The 22,885-nt window shown below is 33.3% G+C and overlaps 1 protein-coding gene across 5 annotated transcripts in view; it reads right to left on the bottom strand.

The window, feature by feature from the left end:
• The window catches only part of LOC124535104 (cubilin), a 136,294-nt gene that overhangs the window by 73,175 nt on the left and 40,234 nt on the right, over window positions 1–22,885 (bottom strand). For 3 of the 5 annotated variants that reach the window (XM_047111170.1, XM_047111171.1, XM_047111173.1), the window contains exons 2-3: window positions 21,818–21,873; window positions 20,316–20,411 (exon numbers count right to left, since the gene is read on the bottom strand). In XM_047111170.1, coding sequence (XP_046967126.1) covers window positions 20,316–20,403 — 88 coding nt within the window. In that variant the 5' untranslated portion in view covers window positions 20,404–20,411; window positions 21,818–21,873. Of the gene's footprint in view, window positions 1–20,315; window positions 20,412–21,632; window positions 21,715–21,817; window positions 21,874–22,885 lie in introns of all 5 variants that reach the window. The other 2 variants (XM_047111172.1, XM_047111169.1) reach the window with 1 other exon arrangement.

Genomic DNA, 22,885 nt, shown 5'->3' on the forward strand with positions numbered 1-22,885 from the left:
AACGGTAAGTGGTCACCATCACCCATAGACAATGACGCTGTAAGAAACATTAACTATTCCTTACATCGTCGCTGTGCCACCTTGGGAACTAAGATGTTAAGCCTATTGTGGCTGTAGTTACACTGTAACGTTTCGACATGAAACGTTTCAGATGATAAATATTCATGTCATGATTTTTAAATAATTTTAATTGAAGTAATAATATTTAGTACTGCTTTAATTTTTAAATAAGTTGTTTTTAAATTAAATAACATTTTTAAGTATTATTATTGATTCGGTTATCGACAACATATTGGTGCAAGCCCGTGCCTTCCTCGGGTGGCGTGGCGTGGTGTGGCGACTGGTACCGCCTGGCACGAGAAAAAGAACACAAGAGGATTGATTGGGAACGAAAAAGAAAAAAAGAACATTCTTGTGAGAATAGTGGTGAAGACTAGTTAATTTTAATATATTAAGCGGATACTTAATATTGTATCAAGTGATAAATTAATATACTGAAATAATTAAATGTTACGTGAGTAGTTTTATTACACTTCAGAAGTGACACGGACCGGATAAAAAGGTATGTTTAAGCAAATATTATCGAGACATTTTGTCTGTGAGGATGTTGTTTTAACGCCCACAGCGGTAAATTATACACTGTTAATTAATTAATGAATTTTTAATACTGTCAGCAGACAAATAATCTTGATATAGCTTATTTCTTTTTGAATTAAGCTGTTGATTGGCTTATTAAAATATTTAACATAGAATATATATAATAAAAATATGATGATATATTTTTTTTTTTTTATTCTTATAAATAATCTACCATTCTGACTACATATTTACTTGGTTAATAAATCGCAATGCTGATTTTCTTTTTCTGTGTCCATCTACTAATAAATTATCTTATTGATCTCTATTCTCTTATTCTCTAGTCTTAAAGTATTATAGAATCGGATAATGTTAGGGGGTGAACTATGTTTGTTCATCGGATAATGTTAGGGGGTGAACTATGTTTGTTCATCGGATAATGTTAGGGGGTGAACTATGTTTGTTCATCGGATAATGTTAGGGGGTGAACTATGTTTGTTCATCGGATAATGTTAGGGGGTGAACTATGTTTGTTCATCGGATAAAGTTAGGGGGTGAACTATGTTTGTTCATCGGATAATGTTAGGGGGTGAACTATGTTTGTTCATCGGATAAAGTTAGGGGGTGAACTATGTTTGTTCATCGGATAATGTTAGGGGGTGAACTATGTTTGTTCATCGGATAATGTTAGGGGGTGAACTATGTTTGTTCATCGGATAATGTTAGGAGATGGACTATGTACATATGTAGCTGAGCTGAAATTATTGTTGTTTTTGCACATAGTATGGTAAACAGATTACGTCTCAGATAATATTTATACGTTTTAGAATTTACTGGCAATGTCATCTGATCGTGAAGCGGACACGCCGCCGGTTACGCCTCCAAAGCGACGGCGGCCGAAGAAGGCGAGCAAACGAAGAAGGCGAAGGAACTCGTCTTCTTCGTCATCATCCGCTGATGAGTCTTCACCGCGAAGGACGCGTAAGCTATCAAGCAGGCTAACCTCTAGGGACGTGCTGAAACTTCTGTCCAAATGGAAGGGAGAGTCAACAAAGAATAATTTTGGTAGTAACAATAATTTTAATAATGTTATTCCTGAATTTGACCCGTCCTGCAGGACCCAAACTATTGATTGCTGGCTGCGAAAAGTAAACGAATGTGCCTCTATATACGGTTGGGAGGATAAGCAGACAATACACTACTCTTTACAAAAGCTAATTGGTCTGGCTAAGAAATGGTTTGAGTCTTTGCAGACGGTCAAATTTACTTGGGACGAGTGGCAACTGAAATTACGCAAGGCATTCCCCAGCGACGAAAATTACGGACGTCTCTTGGAAGAAATGTTAAATCGCACATCACGTAATGATGAGAGCTTGCGGGAATATTTTTATGACAAATTGGGTTTGTTAAGTATGTGTGAAATTACTGGTAAGAAGGCTGTTGATTGTATTGTGTACGGCATAAGCGACCGATCTGTTAGGAATGGGGCACAGGCTCTCGATAGTACGGAACCAGAAGATTTGCTTACTTACCTTTCTTCCCAAAAACCACAACAGGCTATGAGTTACAATAATAGACTGCGTGAACGCACATTTCAAAAGCCCAACAACTCTGCAAACACCAATACGGGTGCCAGCAACTCAAATTTAAATTCTGTAATTTGCTACAATTGTCGCGTTAAAGGTCATCCTTATTTTAAATGCACTAAGCCGCTAACAATATGCAAACGTTGTAATCGGGTAGGACATGACAGCGACCGATGCAGGCTTGACTCCTTAACATCCACAAATCGTAATTCAAACAATAACGTAGAGAATTTTGAAAAAATACACTTTAAAAATTGACATAACTAATGACCCTAATAGTAAGTTCTTCAAAACTATCACAATCAATGACCATTCTCTCAAAGCCTACATAGACTTCGGGAGTGAATGTACTCTTTAAAACAAACAACAACGAAACGGACAAAACTTTACAGAACAGCCATTCGTTACAGTCTTAAAGAATAGTGACAATCTGACGTTCTATCTAAGTCCTAATAAAATTCCATTTGATAACGATGAGGATACATTAAAACTTTACGTTACCGATACCACTAACATTTCGAAAACCGGCGTTGTCCCTGTGCAAATAGATCATGATTTTTTCGGAGATATTTTTATTGGGGGCTATAACTCAGTCGAACCACGGAAGGAATACCGGTTGTTGCCGGGCGCTTACCGTATTTGTTGCGGCAAAGGTGGGGTCATTATTTCCAATCTGTCCGATAGTATTTTAACTTTTGAAAAGGACGCCTTGATATCTAGAGCAAATCCCTTTGTTGAACGGCCTGCTTACCAGATTAACAGGATTGTAGAGAATTTCTCTACGATAGAACCCCTCAATAAAGCCGACATTAAGATTGGACCAGGCCTTGACAATAGTCAAGCAAATGCGCTTTATTCGTTACTTCAGAAATACCGGGACTGTTTCGCTACCAACTTGGGTGAGATAGGCTGTGCTGTTGACGTGGAAATGAAAATTGATCTCGTGGATAACAAACCGATTGTTTACCGACCCTACCGCCTATCTCATTCCGAACGTGAAAAGGTCAGAGAAACAGTTAATGAACTTGTACAAAACAATATCGTTCAAGAGTCAAAGTCTGATTATGCTAGTCCAATTTTAATAGTAAAGAAAAAACCGGTGAGCAGAGACTATGTGTAGATTTTAGGGCATTGAACAATAAAACAGTCAAAGATAGGTTTCCTCTTCCTCTCATTGATGATCAGTTATCTAATCTTAGTGGGAATACCTTCTTTACCACCCTCGATCTCGCATCAGGATATTATCAGATCCCAATGGCTCCAAGTAGCCGACATCTCACCGCCTTTGTCACGCCTGATGGGCATTATGAGTTTTTAAGAATGCCCTTCGGACTCGCTAACGCGCCAGCCGTCTTCCAGAGGATGATCAACAAAATTCTCGGTAATAAGCGATTTGAATATGCGTTAGCCTATTTGGATGACGTGCTGATACCATCAAAGGGAGTGGACGAGATGTTTTGGCGACTAGAGGAGGTGCTTAAAATTTTTAGAGAGTTCGGATTAACTTTGAAGCTCTCTAAGTGCCGTTTTTTCGATGCCACAGTTAGCTACTTAGGATATGACATTTCCTCACAAGGCATGCAACCCGGTGAGGCTAAGATAACAGCGGTCAAGGGACTTCCCACACCTCTCAATACACACGAAGTTCGTCAATTTCTTGGCTTAACTGGTTATTTTCGCAAGTTTATAAAAGGTTATGGGGAAATCGCTCGACCGTTGACTTCTCTATTAAAGAAAGAGGCAAAATGGCAGTGGTCTGAGATCGAGAACCAGGCATTCTCCCTTTTGAAGGAAAGTCTTGCTAGTCGTCCTGTTTTGGCCCTTTATGACCCAAGATTGGAGACCGAATTGCATACCGACGCCAGTTCTGTTGGCGTAGGGGGCATATTGATGCAATGGCAGAAAGAATCGCGGGTTTTAAAACCAGTAGCATATTTTAGTCGCCAAACAACACCAGAGGAGAGATATTTGCACTCCTATGAGTTAGAGACCCTAGCCGTCGTATGTTCTCAAAAAAAATTTAGGGTTTACCTTTTGGGCATACCTTTTAAGATTTTCACCGATTGTGCTGCACTTAGAACGACACTAACAAAAAGAGATTTAATTCCGCGTATAGCGAGGTGGTGGCTGCAAATAAGCGAATTTGATTTTAGTATAGTGTATCGACCGGGGGTACAAATGCAGCATGTTGATGCTCTCAGTCGAAATACCACTCTGCCCGCGAACTCAGAGGAACATTTATCCGTTAACATTTATTCTATAGAGAAGGACAACTGGCTTCTAAGTTTACAAAGAGCAGACCCCGACATCTCGCGTATTTCGCAAATTCTAAAACCGGAAGACGACCTAGAGTGCCGGGATAATCGCAAAAATTACGTTGTTAAAAACCATGTTATTTATAGAAAAATAGATGACCAATTACGCCTTGTTGTGCCGCGAAGTGCAAGGTGGCAAGTATGTCGGGCTAATCATGACGAAGTAGGACATCACGGCTATTCTAAAACGCTAGAAAGGATACAAAGCAATTTCTGGTTCCCAAAATTGAGAAAATTTGTAAAAAAATATGTAGCGGCTTGCTTAGAGTGTGCATACAATAAAGATACTGCAGCAAAACGAAAGTCTGGACATTTATACCCAATTGAAAAGGTTAATATACCTTTTCACACTGTCCATATGGATCATTTAGGGCCATTTGTTCGCAGTAAGGATGGTAATACTCACATTTTGACTGTAGTCGACGCTTTCACAAAATACGTGTTCGTTAGACCAGTAAAAGATCTTAAAACCAAAACCACTATCAAAGTCCTTGACAAAATATTTTATGATTTCGGTATTCCGGCAAGGATAATATCTGACCGTGGTACTTCTTTCACGTCGACAGCCTTTAAGACCTTTTGTGAGGGACAAGGAATTAAGCATGTATTGAATGCGGTCGCTTGTCCCAGAGCCAATGGTCAAGCCGAAAGATTCAATCAGACTATTCTTAATTCACTAGCGGCACAAAATTCTTTTGGCCACGAGCGCGACTGGGACAAGTGCCTGGGGAAAATCCAGTGGGGCATTAACAACACTGTGAATGCCTCAACACAAAAAACGGCGACCGAAGCTTTGTTTGGACTCAAAATGCGGGATCATTTGGCAAATAAACTTAATGTTATAGATGAATCTATGACTTCTAATTTACAAGAACTTAGACAAGATATTAGCTTTAACATACAGAATGAGCAAGAAAAATTGAAACTAAGACATGATAAAAACAGAATTTCTGCTGTAAAGTATAAAGTCGGTGACCTGGTAAAGATATTGCGAAACAATTTTGCCAATGATGGGAAGAGCACAAAGCTTTTGTCAAAGTTCATAGGTCCCTATAAAGTACTAGAGGTTCTAGGAAACGATAGATATACGATAGCCGATGTCCCAGGCTTCAATAGAACGGCCAAGCCCTATAAGACTGTAATAGCGGCAGAAAGGATGAGACCCTGGATACATATAAAGGCTTTGGAGGTATATAATTCAGACAATAACAGTTCCAGTGAGCATAGTGATCACAATAGCGCTTGAATGTATGTGTACAGGGTCTTATACTAAATCCATGTAAATATTTTTTCTGTAAACAATTATTTTTGGTACAGCGTGTGTTTTATTAAATAAAAAAAAAATGTTATGTATATGTTCATATGTGTGTGTATGTGAATATATATGTATATGTATAAATTACTCACTGTGTGATCTACACACATCTGTTGAAATAAAAACAAATATAAATGTAACTATAATATGTAATGTATGAATTAACACAAATGATTTATTCCAATGTAATCGCTCTATTTTCTTTAATTATTTCAAACTATCAATATTCACTATATAATATGTTTATAAATAATTCGATTACTAGCTTAATTGGCGAATGTCATGATTTGTTGTATGTAGGATTATTAGCGCGCTAACCTTTGAGTTGTACTCTTAAATTTATGTATCATATTATATTGTGTAGAGTTAAGTTTGTGTTGAGAATTGAGCTAAGTGTTATGTGGTTATATAATATAACAACCAATTATTGTCATATATTAGCAAAGGGTGTATTTATATATAAACTATAATGATTAGAATGTCGTGCGCCGGGAGTCGGCACGATGTCGGATGGCCGAATGTCATGATTTTTAAATAATTTTAATTGAAGTAATAATATTTAGTACTGCTTTAATTTTTAAATAAGTTGTTTTTAAATTAAATAACATTTTTAAGTATTATTATTGATTCGGTTATCGACAACATATTGGTGCAAGCCCGTGCCTTCCTCGGGTGGCGTGGCGTGGTGTGGCGACTGGTACCGCCTGGCACGAGAAAAAGAACACAAGAGGATTGATTGGGAACGAAAAAGAAAAAAAGAACATTCTTGTGAGAATAGTGGTGAAGACTAGTTAATTTTAATATATTAAGCGGATACTTAATATTGTATCAAGTGATAAATTAATATACTGAAATAATTAAATGTTACGTGAGTAGTTTTATTACACTCACATTTGTCAACTGAATTGCTTTTTCTACAATTTTAATATTAAAAAAAATCAATAAATGTAAATTCGATATAGATCTATGAAATATGAATAAATTTTCAGCATGAAAATCTCATTCAACATTCTAATGAAACATTTATGAATAAAAATGGTTTGTCCTCATTTATGATTGGACGGAGCGCTCTGATTGAATACCAATTAATTTTACAGATTAATTTTTCTTTCTGCCTTTTAATTGGCCAAATATTATTGTTGTAGCAAAGGGCTTGCTTTTAATTCGTTAATACAATTGTCTTATTGATTTTAATTCGTGAATGAAATTATGCTTCGGATCCTAGAATGTACAGCTATAGTATGTAATGAAAATAATACGAGTGAGTTAACACACGGTAAACTTCGCGTTCGAAACCTATGACAGGTTTTATTTTGATTTAATTACATTGTAAACTCACAACGTCTGTTCGCATGTTTTATACTTGTTTTTTTTTATACAGTCACAGCGCTACTGTCTTCCCGGCCAGTAACGTTTTTCGACCCTCTAAAGAAAATATTTTTTTTAAATCGTAACAACAACATCAATAACAGCCTGTAAATTTCCCACTGCTGGGCTAAGGCCTCTTCTCCTCTTGGGGAGAAGATTTGGAACATATTCCACCACGCTGTGGGGTGTCAATGCGGGTTGGTGGAATACACGTGTGGCAGAATTTCTATGAAATTAGACACATGAAGGTTTCCTCACGATGTTTTCCTTGACCGCCGATCACAAGATGAATAACAATTCAAATTAAGCACATGAATATTCAGCGTAAAAAATCGTAACAACTAAGTAAAATGCAATCAAGTATGCTCTTTAATTGTCTGCAAATCTAAGGCTGGAACTCTTTAAAATGACGTAACCGGTCTTTTATATACGAAATATCCTGACAAGTATTGTGTATGACGAATATATATCTTTCTTGCACACATAGAGCTATTCTTTCTATTGCGGAATATATATAGATCCTGTAAAACGATTTATATCATTTTAATTCCCTATTTCACTCTATAAAGTGCAAACAAGTTTTAAAGTTAAATTTTATATGAAACTGTATTCGATTTTTAAATAAATTTTACTACATTTTTTACCTCATTATTATACGATCTCTTTGATACTGGTATTACTAAATAATTCCATAATTCTGTTCATTCTGAGGTGCTCAAAGATAATAAGTAACGAAGATTACATTCGTAAAAGGCATCACCAACTGGTGTAAATTAGAAGTCAAGCAGGGTTTAATATTCAAAACTTATTTAACGTTTGTGAGGTACCTCTTAAATTTGTATAAGACATGTTTTTTTACGATAAATTCAGACTGACAATCAAGACGCCATAAGTAAAAATACTTTTAATATTTAAAAGCGTCCAAATTTCAAAGTTGTTTACTTATTACGTTAGGTTGTGGATGATGAAATACTCTGTCTACAAACATAGGACTCATAAAGTTATTTGAAAATATCTAAAATAGTTTTATAAGCACATCTAACCATTGACAAGAAATTTGTATTTAATTTGAATTACATTTGGAATTGTATTACTTCAACACCATTAAAAATATAAAGCACTAGTTAACACAACGGAACCCTAAAAACTCATAGATATCTTACAAAGAGATTCTATAAAGTCTTTCAAGAGCTAGAAAATTTAGACTTTAATCCATCACAAGATATTCTGTGTCGTAGACTTAAAGTTCTCACCCAGATTCTTCAATGACTTACAAAGAAAGTTGATGAGATATGGGCTAGGTATGCAACGATCTGAATTACTGTAATTCACACTCCAGAATATAATTTTTCACTGCAGTGATTTACCATTTATTAACGACATACATTTTTTTAAAGACGAAAAATAGAAATCTTACGAAGTTTATTACAAATTTAAATTTCGAATGTTTAAATTTGTGAGTGTTTTAGTAGTGATAAAAAAGTAAACACATTTAATATAATAACAATATGTAATGGGATTAATATAAAAAAATATTTTGAGTTTCTAAATATTTGACATTTAACATAAAAAAAACCACAAATACCTTATTTCAAGGTATAATCTGCAGTTTTCGCAATGGCCTCGTATATTTATTATCACACATTATAAAAGCACGTTACTCCAAAAAATATTTCATATAATATGGCAATGTAAATATTTTTCATGACAGACCTTGTCTTATATTATCTGTAGCAACTAGCACTTGCCTTTTACTTTGTCTCTATGATTTTTTAATCTGTAAATTAATATAAAGTGAAATTTTATATTTTATACAATAAATAATATTATTATTTGAAATTCAAATTGCATTATAATGCAATTAAAATAAGAGAACATTCAATTTCAAGGTTTCTACCACGCTGCTCCGAACTCAGTGGGTGGTACACGTGTAGCAAAACATCATTGTAAATAGACACATGTAGGTTTCCTAACGATATTTTCTTTCGTCGTCATGCACGCGATGAATAGTAAACACAAATTAAGCACATGAAAATTGGGTGGTCCTACTCTTCATGGGTTGGATCTCGCAACCATCAGTTAGGAGACGCGGTTCTAAAAACTACTGCAATACTATTAATTGATTATGTTTCGTTTTATATGCTTCTTGGGAATAAAGAAAAAGTAAAAAAAAGAAACTTGTAAACCTGCTTTCTGCTTGCATACAGGTACAGAGAACGTTTTTGGATGATATTATACGCCTATATAATACTAGAACATATGATGATTTTACCTTGCTAGTAAAATGGCAAAAAACGAAAACTTTTACAAAATTAATAAATAAATCTTATAACTCCCTAAATAGTACCTTTTGGATAAACATGCTTGTTTCGTTGAAATATTGACGATTCAAGTAAGGTTAAATAAAAAGACATTTGATTTGATTTAAACGTTGTTACATCTACAGCGATAAAACTTCTTACTTATAATAAGCATCATATTATAAAACGAATAATTTCTGACTTATACGATAAAACCATATAATTATTTATATTCAATACACATACACTTTTAGAATATAATGATCGCAACTATTTTATATACACAAGTCTTACGGTCTGTTTAAATATTACACATTGAGTTTGTTAACAAAACATATTATTGTATCGCGCATGCTCTAGGAGACATGCTAATTCTTCAAAACTCGCACTGTGTAATGTGAAAAATAAATACCTCATTACTTCGGATCATACTAATTAGCACAGCTTAAGGTTAAGGCGTAGCCTTTTTGAGCAAAATATATTCATTTAACTACTTCTACTATTGTATAGAAAGTTTTTGTTTCTTTTTTTTTTAATATACTGGAATAACAATCAATTTCCAAATTTAAACATTTCGCTATCATGTGTGACATCAAATCAAATCATATCAAAATATACTTTATTCAAGTATGCTTTACAAGCACTTTTGAGTACAATTATTTTAAGTGAAGCTACCACCGGTTCGGAAAGTCGGTTCTACCGAGAAGAACCGGCAAGAAACTCAGTAGCATCTAACTCAAAGACAATCTAATACACAATAACATTCGACTTTATGGTACACATTAGTATTCGCATTACATTACGTATATTTTTCCGGCATAAAATATACCCTACTCGCTATTTCAGATTAATCTATCTCTGTGCGTAATATCATTCAGTTCCGTTCATATGATCTACTAGATCAGATAACAAACATCCATTCATTCAATCTTTCGCGTTTATAATGTTAGTGAGATTAGCTGTGAAGGTTTTTCCCCATTTATTTTTTCATACTAAATTTTTATATCAATTTATCAGTTTTGAACTAAATAAAGAAAATAAAAACGAAAGTATACGATGTTAATTATGCTATATTTATGTTGCTTTCATTCATTATCATTTGATGGAGTCATCGGACTTCCTCGGTGATTGATATAACGAACAAAGACTCGACAAAAATTACCTCGGAAACTGATAAGAACCGGTGAAAAGCGGCACGATTTTTTCTTTCTTTTCATTATCTTTTCATGAAAATGACAGTTTGGTTTTTAATTTTAGAAATGAAGAAGCTCGGAGGTAATTAAGGTACTAGAAAAATATTTACGAATAAATCTCTTAACTGGAAACGAAATCATTCAATAAATAGACTTTTTTTAATTTGGAATGATATTGAAATTATATAATTTCCTGATTTATAGTGATTGTTATGTTTGTAGGTTACATTGTACTCAAATATAAACGATTACTTTGAGATAATTTTGCAATTTTAATCGAAAAATCATTTGTTTCCGATAGAAAATTAATGTATTTTAATCAAATATAAGCTATATTTGATTAAAATACATTAAAAAAAAAACTGTAAAAAAGTTAACACTATTCATTCCTGTACAAACAAATCTACAGCGTGTCGAGTATTGCCGTGACGAGTGTTGTTGCTATTGTTGTACATGCCTGTTGCGCAAAGTCCGGGCCAGCCGCCGGTTCTGATGACGTTTTGAAGGTATTTGCTACCGATTATCAGTAATTAACCACAGACTTAATGATCATTGTTTAAAATGTATGAATGTAGAACATCAATATACTAATATTTAAGATGCGAAAGTAACACTGTCTGTTCTTTTACGGAGAAACCACTGAATCGAATTAGATGAAATTCGTTACGAAGCAAAGTTTTTGTAACTACCACCTGATAAACCTTGAAACACAAGCAGAGTCACGAGTGACAGCTAGCTTAAAACACACTCATTCACAATTTTGCCTTTTGTTTGTCAAACGATTTTTTTTTTTTCAGATTATTTTTTCATTAAACTATATCTGCTTATTTTTAGTACGATTATGTATTGAAACCATATAAAAAATTAAATAGGTACTCTTTCCTTATATCAATAATGAATGCGGTCGATTTCCAAAAATTGAGCAATCATTAGACATTTAAAATTGACCGTAAATAATTTTCACTTTAACTAAATTATAATATAAGTGTATACAATATAATATTCTAAATAACAAATTAACATGAAAGAGAATATTATGTTAAACAAAAATAATATTTCCTTTGACTGAAGTTTAAAGCTTCCCTGAAAACATCTCAGCGATTTCAATTACAAATAATTTGTTTGGTTTCTCTGCATATAAGTAGTTTCTGTTAGGGTTTTACGTTTAAATTTTATTAAATAAATATAAACAAGGGCATTTAAATTTTCCATTGCTGGATAGAAGATTTCTACTCTTTTGTGGAAATTGTTTAGAGTTTGTTCCATGCCCAGGCCCCTCTTTCCCACTGGGACTTGGGGCAAGTGACCAAGGCCCCGCGATTGATAGGGGCCATCAGTTCAAATAAATAAGTATAATATAAATGTGTGATTGTTAATAAAAATAAATCTGTAACCTTGTTCAACTACTTTCTTTATTCATTCTAACAGAATAGTGTTCTGTTCTGTGCCCCATTATCCTTATATGTCCAGGGGCCCGAATAGGATAAAGACGGCCTTGTCCGCGCTTCGCTGGGGATACACATGACAGACTTTCATGTGTCATGTGCCAGTCTCGATATGATCCAAGCACGTGATGGACAAATACATTTTTTATATCGTAGGTATGTGGACATGCAAATAGGCCACAAAATGTTAAGAGGTCACCATTTCCCACTGACATTGGTACTGCAATAAATTAACCATTCCCTACATCAATGCGACAACCTTGGGATTAAGGTGATACGTTATTTGTGCCATAGTTACACTGGCTTACTCACCTATAAACCAGAATACAATAACACGAAGTATTGCTGTTCGGCGGTTGAATATATAATGTCTGAGAGGTACATACCCAGATGAATTTACACGTGGTAAGCCACGTGAGAGTCGAGATGGCCCAGTGGTTAGAACTCGTGCATCTTAACCGATGGGTGCGGGTTCAAACCCGGGCAAGCACCGCTGTTTCATGTGCTTCATTTGTCTTTATAATTCATCTCGTGCTCAGCGGTGAAGGAAAACATCGTGAGAAAACCTGCATGTGACAAATTTCATAGAAATTCTGCCACATGTGTATTCCACCAACCCGCATTGGAACAGCGTGGTGGAATATGTTCCAAACCTTTTCCTCAAAGGGAGAGGGGGCCTTTAGCCCAGCAGTGGGAATTTACGGGCTGTCGTTGAAGCCACGTGAGCTTGGATTAAAATTTGGTATCTTTGGTTAATATTCACTTGTATAAAATCCACTGCGCCATTTCAGCTTTTAAAATACTGTTAAATGAAGTTTTATTTGATTTTAAATTAACTTCCTCGTGCGCCTATTTTATTTTTCAGCCCACTATCTTCCTATACTGGTTCAAAGAACGCTTCGAGTTGAATTGTACGAGAGGGTTAGAAATTCAAGTTCTCGGTAAATATTGAGATCTTACAAATGCATCTTCGATCTAAAATTCAATTCCACGCATCTAAGTTTAGATACAAGTCTATATCTATTTAGATAAAAGTATATTATAAATAATTATAACAAGTTCTTTCGATCACCTTAATTTAAGGGTTCTGTATATTATTTATATATACAAATTTGTTTGTATTTTTCTAATTATACACTAAACGTATCCTATAACTTATTGTTTATGAATACTATTTATAAGTTTTACATAGTATATTTCGAATATATTTAAGTCAGCTACGGTGTTTCGTTATCATATATGTAATCTGTATGTATTCTATAAGTTTGAATGAAATTTCCAAGTAATTATCTTTCAAAGTAGGAACATTATCTTCTTATACCTGCTTTTTTATAAAAAAAAGGAACATGTAATTTGTTATTATACTGAAACCCATATTTATTATATAAAAAGCAACTGCGTTCCTTTCTTCCGTTCTTCTTAGTGTTCTATTTCTGAACCGATGATACTGATAGAGTGTGGACAATCATTACACGAATTTAACGTTTCTATGTTGAATTGTTGTCTGGTTTATGGAAGTAAGGTATTACAAAATTGTGTTTCCATATGTTATAATTTCCCCGAATTGGTTAAAGTTCGGAGTCTTCTTTGGAAGCTTCCTGGGATTTAAGCGAACAGCTTATAATAACACTGATTATAGAACAATTTTAAAATTAAATTATTAACTTATGTCAATAGTGTAAATTTGATGCTAGCTACTATTATTTAAATTTCAAAAAATAAACCTTAATAAGATACGATTAAATTAATTCAACGAAGGTGCTTTACATTTACTTTACTTTTTCATTTATAATTTAATTACATAGTATAAAACTAAGTCGTTTACCGCTGTCTGACCATATATACATAGCTATATATATGCTTAGATCTTTAAAATTACACAATGGACTTTGATGGAATGTTTTTTTTTTAAACATAGAGTGACTCGAGAGAAGGGTTTTTCGTGTATAATAGAGAAACATTGATTTTTTTAGCTGAACCTTACGAAATAGATCAAAATAATGTACTACAATATTGTATTACTTAAAAAGTCTTAAAAAGTCCGCTATGGTATAAGGATAACTCAGAATAACAATTTTTTATCTTTACTTCTTACCAGAAATAATGGCTTATTTACGAAGCGACTTTAAGCAATACAACATTCCTTATCCGATTAGATGCTTTATACATATTGTGCATTTAATACGTAATAATATGGCCCTTACAGCGTGTTGTTTATAAATATAATCATATATAATATTACATATTTGAAATGCAGAATATAAAGTTTGTATATAATAATATTCTTTAGTAAATCGTAGTTGTATCAGTACTGCACCCGTGCGAAGCCGGGCGTGTTGCTAATTATCTTTATAATCTTTTGTATATTAAAATGTAAAATACAATGAACGGCAGATGTTAAGCAATCTGCGGAATATTCTTACGGAATCTATGAGCACAAAACTAAGATCTCGACCTAGTTAATACTAAAGCTACTAAAAAATACAACGCAATAAGTCTGCGTTATAACAAAGCGGTTTTCAACTTCATAGCATAACGGATCCTTTGTGGCACACTGCGTGCTGAAGAACAATACATTCCTCCCTACTTATGTAGTTATAACTATGACCGCAACTTTGTACCCGTGAACTTTGTATATGGAGTAGTTTACAGACTACATTCTGTTTATTTATTTTTGTGAAAAGATTGGAGTTTTCTTCTCGATACCGGTTTTAACCGTTTAAAATAGAATTACAACTCTATAACAAAATCGAATAAAAACAGTCAATTCTGCTAGTATATATAATTAAAATTCAGTGACCTGATATTAAAAATTTAATAATGAAGATTATTAACTTTTTAATTTTCATGACTTATACTGTCAGAATGAATTCTACCAACATATCATGATTATGATGAAAGAATGATCTCCTATTTAAATCAATTATACGATTTCGATTACATTTCGGTCAATCTTAAACCGAGTTGCAAGTGGTTGTATTCATAGCGGCAAACTGGCTGAACAGTGAACAGCAACGATTTCGACAAGTTTCGATTCGATTGCGATCGAGTGACAGATATTTGACAGTTGACATTTGTTAATAGAATTGGTGCTACAGATTAATAATTCTCATAGGTTGCTTTACATTTAATTCGACGTTTTTAACCTGAAGATTCAAAATTGCTTTTATGAACCTACTATAAAATATGTTTTGATTTGTTTTTATGTGTATTTTTTTCAGTGGCAACAATGACTTTTCTTCTAACTTCTCTGACAGTATATCATATACAGCTTTAAAAATCTGTTTACCATTTTAATATTATTCACAATTTTTTTTAATTCTAATTTTACATTTAGCAATAAACAATGAAATTTATCTAGTTTAACAGATTATAAAATATGCATTAACTGTACAGCCAATTACGGAACTTCATTGCATCATAATAATAGAATATAAATTCTAAAGCATAACTAAAAACTACTCGTTATTTATATTCTTCTCTAAGAATCTCGTCTAAGTCGAATACATTGTATTTGATCTTTAAATGATATTCTGATTTCTTTTTTTTATTTTGTTTTTTTTTTTTAAGAATACCTACTAGCAATGCTCCCAATGAATTAAAGAATTACTAATATTCCTCTTTACCCCCCCTTTTAAGGTTATCCCTTGTGTTACGAGTGGGGACGACAATAGCCCAAGGGGGCGATCCATCCATATTCTATTTTATAAATATGTAAATATGAATTAAGAACTGTTAGTATTGATCACAAAAAGATACCAGCAAATCACACATGGCATATAAATCGTAGGTTTGATTATTGTTACTCCTTTTCCTATTGGCGTGTATTATAGTTGAGCCTGTCTCTTATAAATAATTTTTTGGAATCCATAATGTGTATCCAAAGTCATCTAAATAAACATAAACTATCTATTTCAATACAGCCTTCCCGCGTTGCAATCGAAATGTACAAGAAAAAGTGTCTTCACGAAAAACCATAAAATATCATTAGACGTTTCATACCCTTACCGAGGTTCTTACTCGAATTTACAATCTGAACCCTTATTGATCGATGCCTGACGCTAGAACGGGATAGATGATATTTTACTAGTGAACTAGACAAGGACGAGATATTCAGGATAGAGGTCCCTAAGTGGGTATCTGTGTCTCGTTTGTGGACTCCACTTAAGTGCTCATATGTTGCTTTAATACGAGTAATTGGTAGAACAATATTTACAACAACATAACATGAATATTTCACGGAACATAATATTATCATTATAAGCGTTTATGATCTTTAAGATTATAAATAACAAGCCGAGATTAATACACGAATACATAATAGGCGCCATTGTTAATGATATACTTTGAAACACATACAAGACCGGGTACTGAGAAAATGTTCCTCTTATATATAATTGACTACCGTTGGACTAGTAGCTAGATATAAGGCCGCTGAACTCGAGTTCCTAGGTTCAAACCCTCAGATCAGGCCGATGATATGTTATTGGGAATTTCTATTCAATTTTTTTTAAGAATTGCTGAGTCTGAAAATGTTTGTGGATATTATACGGAGGAATTAGGACTATGTTGTGAGGCAGGTCTTGGGTATGGACGTAGATAGATATAGAGGAAGGGAGTAGAAGAAGAAGTTATACTGCGCTGACACAAAATAAAACTGAGATAAGGGCAGGACGATGATGATACCCAGAATCTGATAAATGGAAATGTCCAGTTGGTCTTGCGTCTCGTCTCTTTCCGGTCGGGTCGAATTTTCCGTCCCATCGCATTATAAGATGCAGGGAATAGAGATTGACCAGTGCACTATAATATGACATTTATAGTTAGATGGATCCCATGAAATTGTCCCAAATTGGTAAGGATGTCATCGTGTTCAAAAGGATTCGTGTTTCGAACTGATGTTTATATTTCTAGATTTTGTTTAGTCTCACCTATCCCGGCGTTATTTATTTTTTGGTTATTATTTAAAAAAGTAAAAAGTAAATAAAGTAAAGTAAAGTAACAGCCTGTACATTTCCCACTGCTGAGATAAGGCCTCCTCTTCCATTAAGGAGAGGGTTTGGAACATATTCCACTACGCTGTTCCAATGCGGGTTGGTGGAATGCACATGTGGCAGAATTTCGATGAAATTAGACACATGCAGGTTTCCTCACGATGTTTTCCTTCACCGCCGAGCACGAGATGAATTATAAACACAAATTAAGCACATACATATATAGTGGTGCTTGCCTGGGTTTGAACCCGCAATCATCGGTTAAGATGCACGCGTTCTAACCATCTCAGCTCAAAAAAAGTAAACTTCGTTTTAAAGCACTAGTATGTTTGTATTATTCATACATTTATTAGTTGTTATAAATGTATGAGGGTCAATGGTAGCTTCTAAAATACGCCTCGTAAAAGAAATTTACTAATCGTAAGTAAACCAGGGTATAAAACTTAGTGATTAGTTAAATATCGATTACTATTATACATATCCTATTTAACTAACAAGTACATTTTTTTAATGGTATAGGATGGCGGACGAGTATATGTGCCGCCTGATGGTAAGTGATCACCATCACCCATAGACAATGAAGCTGTAAGAAATATTAACTATTCCTTACATCGTCAATGTGCCACCAACCTTGGGAACTAAGATGTTATGTCCATAGTGCCTGTAGTTACACTGGCTCACTCACCCTTCAAACCGGAACACTGATACTGAGTACTGTTATTTGGCGGTAGAATATCTAATGAGTGGGTGGTACCTACCTTGCACTAAGCCCTACCACCAAGTGATTACATTTATTATATTATTATTATTTTATATCGAAATATAAAAATGTATTGAAATTCTATTTTAAGTCCTTTTTATATTATAGAACTTTTAATACTTTTATGTATACTAAATTGAATGCTCAAGGTTATAAATTAAGTATAAAGCTCATTCGAAAATTGTGAATTGTATGAATGCGGGCAGTAATACTTCTCAGAATAAGACTTCTTAGTCTAGAGCTGTCATTAAGCATTGCAACCTCTTAAGTACCGTGAAATGGCTTGACTTCGCTATTAAATGCAGACTTTATATGAAATACTGCTTTAAGAATAAGTATTTGAAAAATTGTAATAGTTTTATTGCAATTAACGAAAGACGGAATCATAAACACAAACATACATTTAACTGCTATTTTTTTTTTAAATTAATTTCATCACAGTGATTCATTATGTATGTCATTAGAACGATTATTATTATTAGTTTATAAATATTTATTCGGTATTTGTATAATAATATAATACTTATTCGATATGCGAAATTATTACTAAAATCACACCTTTTTTTACCGTATCATAATTATACATAGGTACTTGAGAGTCTTTTCCAAATTCACTTTAAAAAAAAACTTATCTAAAAATTTAAGTGACTAAGTTGACACATCTATTAGAATCTTTAATTATACTCTGTGGTTCTTTTGCAATCATAAATATTGCAACGCACTGATGTGCGTTAAAACTGATGTTTAATACCTATTAAAAGCCATTGGTAAACTTAAATGTTTTACAATAAAATTACTATTAAAGTGATTTCAATGAGGAGTGTATTGTGCAATTATATTTGTATCGTATTTGGCCAAAATAAAATATAATATCCAATGTATTGAAGACATTCAAAATGATTAACAGGGCGAATATACAATACAGATGATTTCCGATAAAAGTATTATTGTTTGAAATCGGTGACCGAAAATACACGTCGTTTCGGTTGCAATTGGTCGCGAATTATCTGCTTTTGTTTATATTTTCGAATAAAAATCCTATAAATGTGTCCTAGATGATCCATGTCATATTAAATCCAGATCATTCTAGAAATAACAAAATGATAACGTCATAATATCATATACTTTGTATTTAACTAGACTATGAGATAGGTATAAGTAAAGAACACATTCCAAAATTTCAATTCAACCGCAAATCTTGACTAATGTTTCAGTGTCATACTGAAAAGAAATACTTCTCTTATAGTTAACTGGTTGTCGAAGCAGAATTTTGTAGTATAGTAAGTAATAACAGCCTGTAAATGTACTACTGTTGAGCAAAAGACTGCTCTGCCTTTAAGGAGAAGGTTAGGGAGCTTATTCAACCAAGCTACTTCAATGCGAGTGGGTGGATACACATGTGACAAAAAAAACTTATAAAGTATTGATCCCACCCAATGAATTTGATCAAAGCGTATAGTCTCATATTTTACTCTTTATTATATATTACTTTAGTCATAATCTCGTGTAATATGTGTATGTATGAAAAGAGTTCAGGCGCTAGAAGAACTGTTTTACGTTCTTTCCGATTCTGAACGCGAAAAAAGCATAAACATTGCCAACTATAAACTATGATAAAAAAATAAACTCTGCGCTGCTCCTGAAAATTTCGAAACCGAGCAACCCAATTAGTTGGCCTGACTCGGGATTCAAATTTTTGACTTCAGAACGCCTCATAAGCAACTAGACCAATGCGGCAGTCAAAATAGACAAGATAAAACTATATTTTGGCAATACTCGTTTTTGTTTTGTCTTTTACTCAACAATGGAGAATTCATGAATCTATACTTATAAGTACTTTAAAACCGCAGATTGACATAAGCTTCTTTTAACTGATAAAAAATATGCATGTTAAAACTAGAGGCATATTCTTTAATCTTGAACAGATTCATGATTTCATGATTCAGGAGTTCATGATTTTACCCAAAGCAGAAGACTGTAAGAACGCCAACGAGTGTGTCGTAAACACGTAGGTTTTACAAATTCACTGCACGAAATTTACAAATTCTGGCGAATAATTAATTGCATCGCATAATGAGTTTGCCGAGTGTCATTAAACACTGTAGAGTCTTGAATTCCGACGAATAACAATATTCAATTCATACTGGCCCCTATTGTAATGCTAATTGGTGAACATACCTCGCTAATTTTACTCATATTAACTAATTGAAATTTATTCAATTATGTTTTATTTTAAATACAACGTACATAATTAAGTAATTAAAAATAAATTCCCTGTTATGCATGAATTCATTATTCACGCATATCAGGGAATTTATGCACTATATATGTATAGACAGGACATAGGATTTACTTTCGTAATCGTTTTATAGTAGGTACTTTTAACTTATATATGTAATTAAAAATAAAAATTGAACTAATGTGTACAGTATATATTTTAATTATGAAAAATATACTACTTACCGCTTGTGACCTGAAGAGTAGTGGCGAGGAGACATAGCACCGACAGCGACAGGTATCCGAGCGAGTTGAGCCAATGTGCCGCGGCCATACTGTATCCTGATAACAATATTTTGTATTAGCAAAATTTACGGTCTATGTGAAATATCCTAACATTTATAAAGCGGCGCCATCTAGTAGGTGGTGCTAGAACTTGATAACAATGTTCATTCCAACTGTTACAAGATAGTTCCTACGAAAACTCATAGATGGCGCTATTTGCAAATGTTATAGCTGCTGTAAGCAGAAAATTACTTTTTTCCGTTTATAAGTAAAAGGAGCAATACATGATTATATGTCAGGTGAATTTTATTTAAAATATAGCTTTCTTATAATTGCCATAAACTAAAATACATTAAAAGCAATATACATATAACAATTTACTTAGTATTTTTTAATGTAGCTACCTAACATTACAAAATGTTGTGTTACAAAATTTAATTGCACGCAATAAAAAGGAGTAAAACGAGAAAAGTGTTAACCTAAAAACATGATTTAAAATCCTGTAAGTAAGCAAGCTTTTGCATAAGTGTACCCTCAGCCCCTCAGAGCAGCGCGACGGAACTACTTCGGTAATCCTGCCTCCACTCATAATCTGCATAATATGTCTGTGTCATCTGAGATTCTCTCTCCGGTAATTTAAATGTATTTTGCATAATGTATAAATTAAAAAAAAAAGTAAAAATATAGTAAGAACGAACAATTACAAAATATAAGTTATTTTATAGCTATTTATCGATATTTCTTTTTTGCTGGGTATTATATGTAACTTTTTTATTTATTTTTTACGATTGGCAAGTAAATGTTTTGAATCCTGAGTCGTCATGACTCATACACATTGATGCTAAGAAATATTAACGATTCAATACATCGTTACTCATCATCATGTTTGGAAAGATGTTATGACCCTTACTAAAATATATATTACCCAATCTATATCCTTCACAAGAGACAAGAGGTCGTTTAAAACTACATGCTATAAATATTACTTTTGTCCGAAAAATACAACTAATGAATGAATATTCATTATTTGCTACAAAATGAGTGAATTTAAACAAAACTGAACAAATGGCTTTAATTTAAACGAATTGATTCAATAATGGATGCGTTCGAAATAATTTTCACACATTTCTAACAAAATTAAATTATTATAATAAAAATTAGAAAATAACTTATGAATGATATTTTTAACTTTTATCATATCGATTGAATATTTTTCGTAAAATATGAAATCAGTGAATAGAAATTGCTACCTTCTTCAATTTATAAAAATATACATACATTAAAAATAAGCTCAGCTCTGCTTCCAAAATAGGCAAAAAGAAAATTCCATCGGAATCGGTCCATTAGGGTTTGAGCATACCTGTAACATGTAAATTTAAAAAAAAAAACATTTCTTTACAAAAGTATTGCTCAAATTCATTTCTTTGACATGACGAATAAAAAATAATTGAGTATGCTATTACCATATCGTCAGCATGTGTGATTGCGCCGCGGCCGTCCGCTGCCCACCACGAATCACCTGAAAGTATAAAAATACATATTGTACTTTGATTAATGAAAAGTACAACACAGACATTATGAAGAATATTTTCAATCATTTTTATTTCTTTATTTATTACTATAGCGGTGGTAATATGTTGTATCTTATCTATTATTCGTTTAACATTTCTTCAGTGTGTCATAACTTCACAAACAAAAAACGTATGAGTATACTTTCGTATAAGGTATTAAGAAACTACATGACATGTATCGGAAACGAAATACAACACAAGAATTTCTGGGAAGGTAACATTTATCGGTTAATCTATCGGAGAACAGCAGAACTTCTCAATGTTGTATTTGAGTTTGATGAGCAAGATAAATAAAAAATATTCAACCATTATTATAAAATAATAGCAAATATATTGTTTCTGGTTGTTTTGATTGTCTGTTGTAGTGGACCAGATCAATCCAGACCGTTCATATAACTATTCATTTAAAACAGTGTCAATGATGGGCGTTTATACAGAAAAGAGTTTCAAATACCGCGTCACTCAGCGCCTAGGTTCAGTTATAAATAATAAAAAAGAATACCCCGACCATTTATTCTTACATAGCTAAATTTAACTATAAAGCCCGAATGGATATGAAAAAAAAAAGAAAAACAAATTGATTTGTTTTGTGAAGTCAACTGAAGCAATGCGAATTTGTCAGTTCATTGCACCGCAGTGCGATCGACTACGTAGCGTTGCTTTGTGCTACGCCGCTACGAATATTGCGACGACGTCGTTAGACTTCGTTATATCTGCATGACTGTCTAACAATCAGAGAATCTAATTCTAGACATGATTTAATAATAATATCTGTGTAAAAATAATGACCTTATTTTAATGTGTAAGTCTATGGTAAAAGTAAAAAAGTAAATTAACAGCCTGTAAATTACCCACTGCTGGACTAAGGCCTCCTCTTTCATTAAGGAGAGGGTTGATGAAATTAGGCACATGCAGGTTTCCACACGATGTTTTCCTTCACCGCCAAGCACGAGATGAATT

Source organism: Vanessa cardui, chromosome 14 (assembly GCF_905220365.1).
Source record: "Vanessa cardui chromosome 14, ilVanCard2.1, whole genome shotgun sequence".
Classification (NCBI taxonomy): domain Eukaryota; kingdom Metazoa; phylum Arthropoda; class Insecta; order Lepidoptera; family Nymphalidae; genus Vanessa; species Vanessa cardui.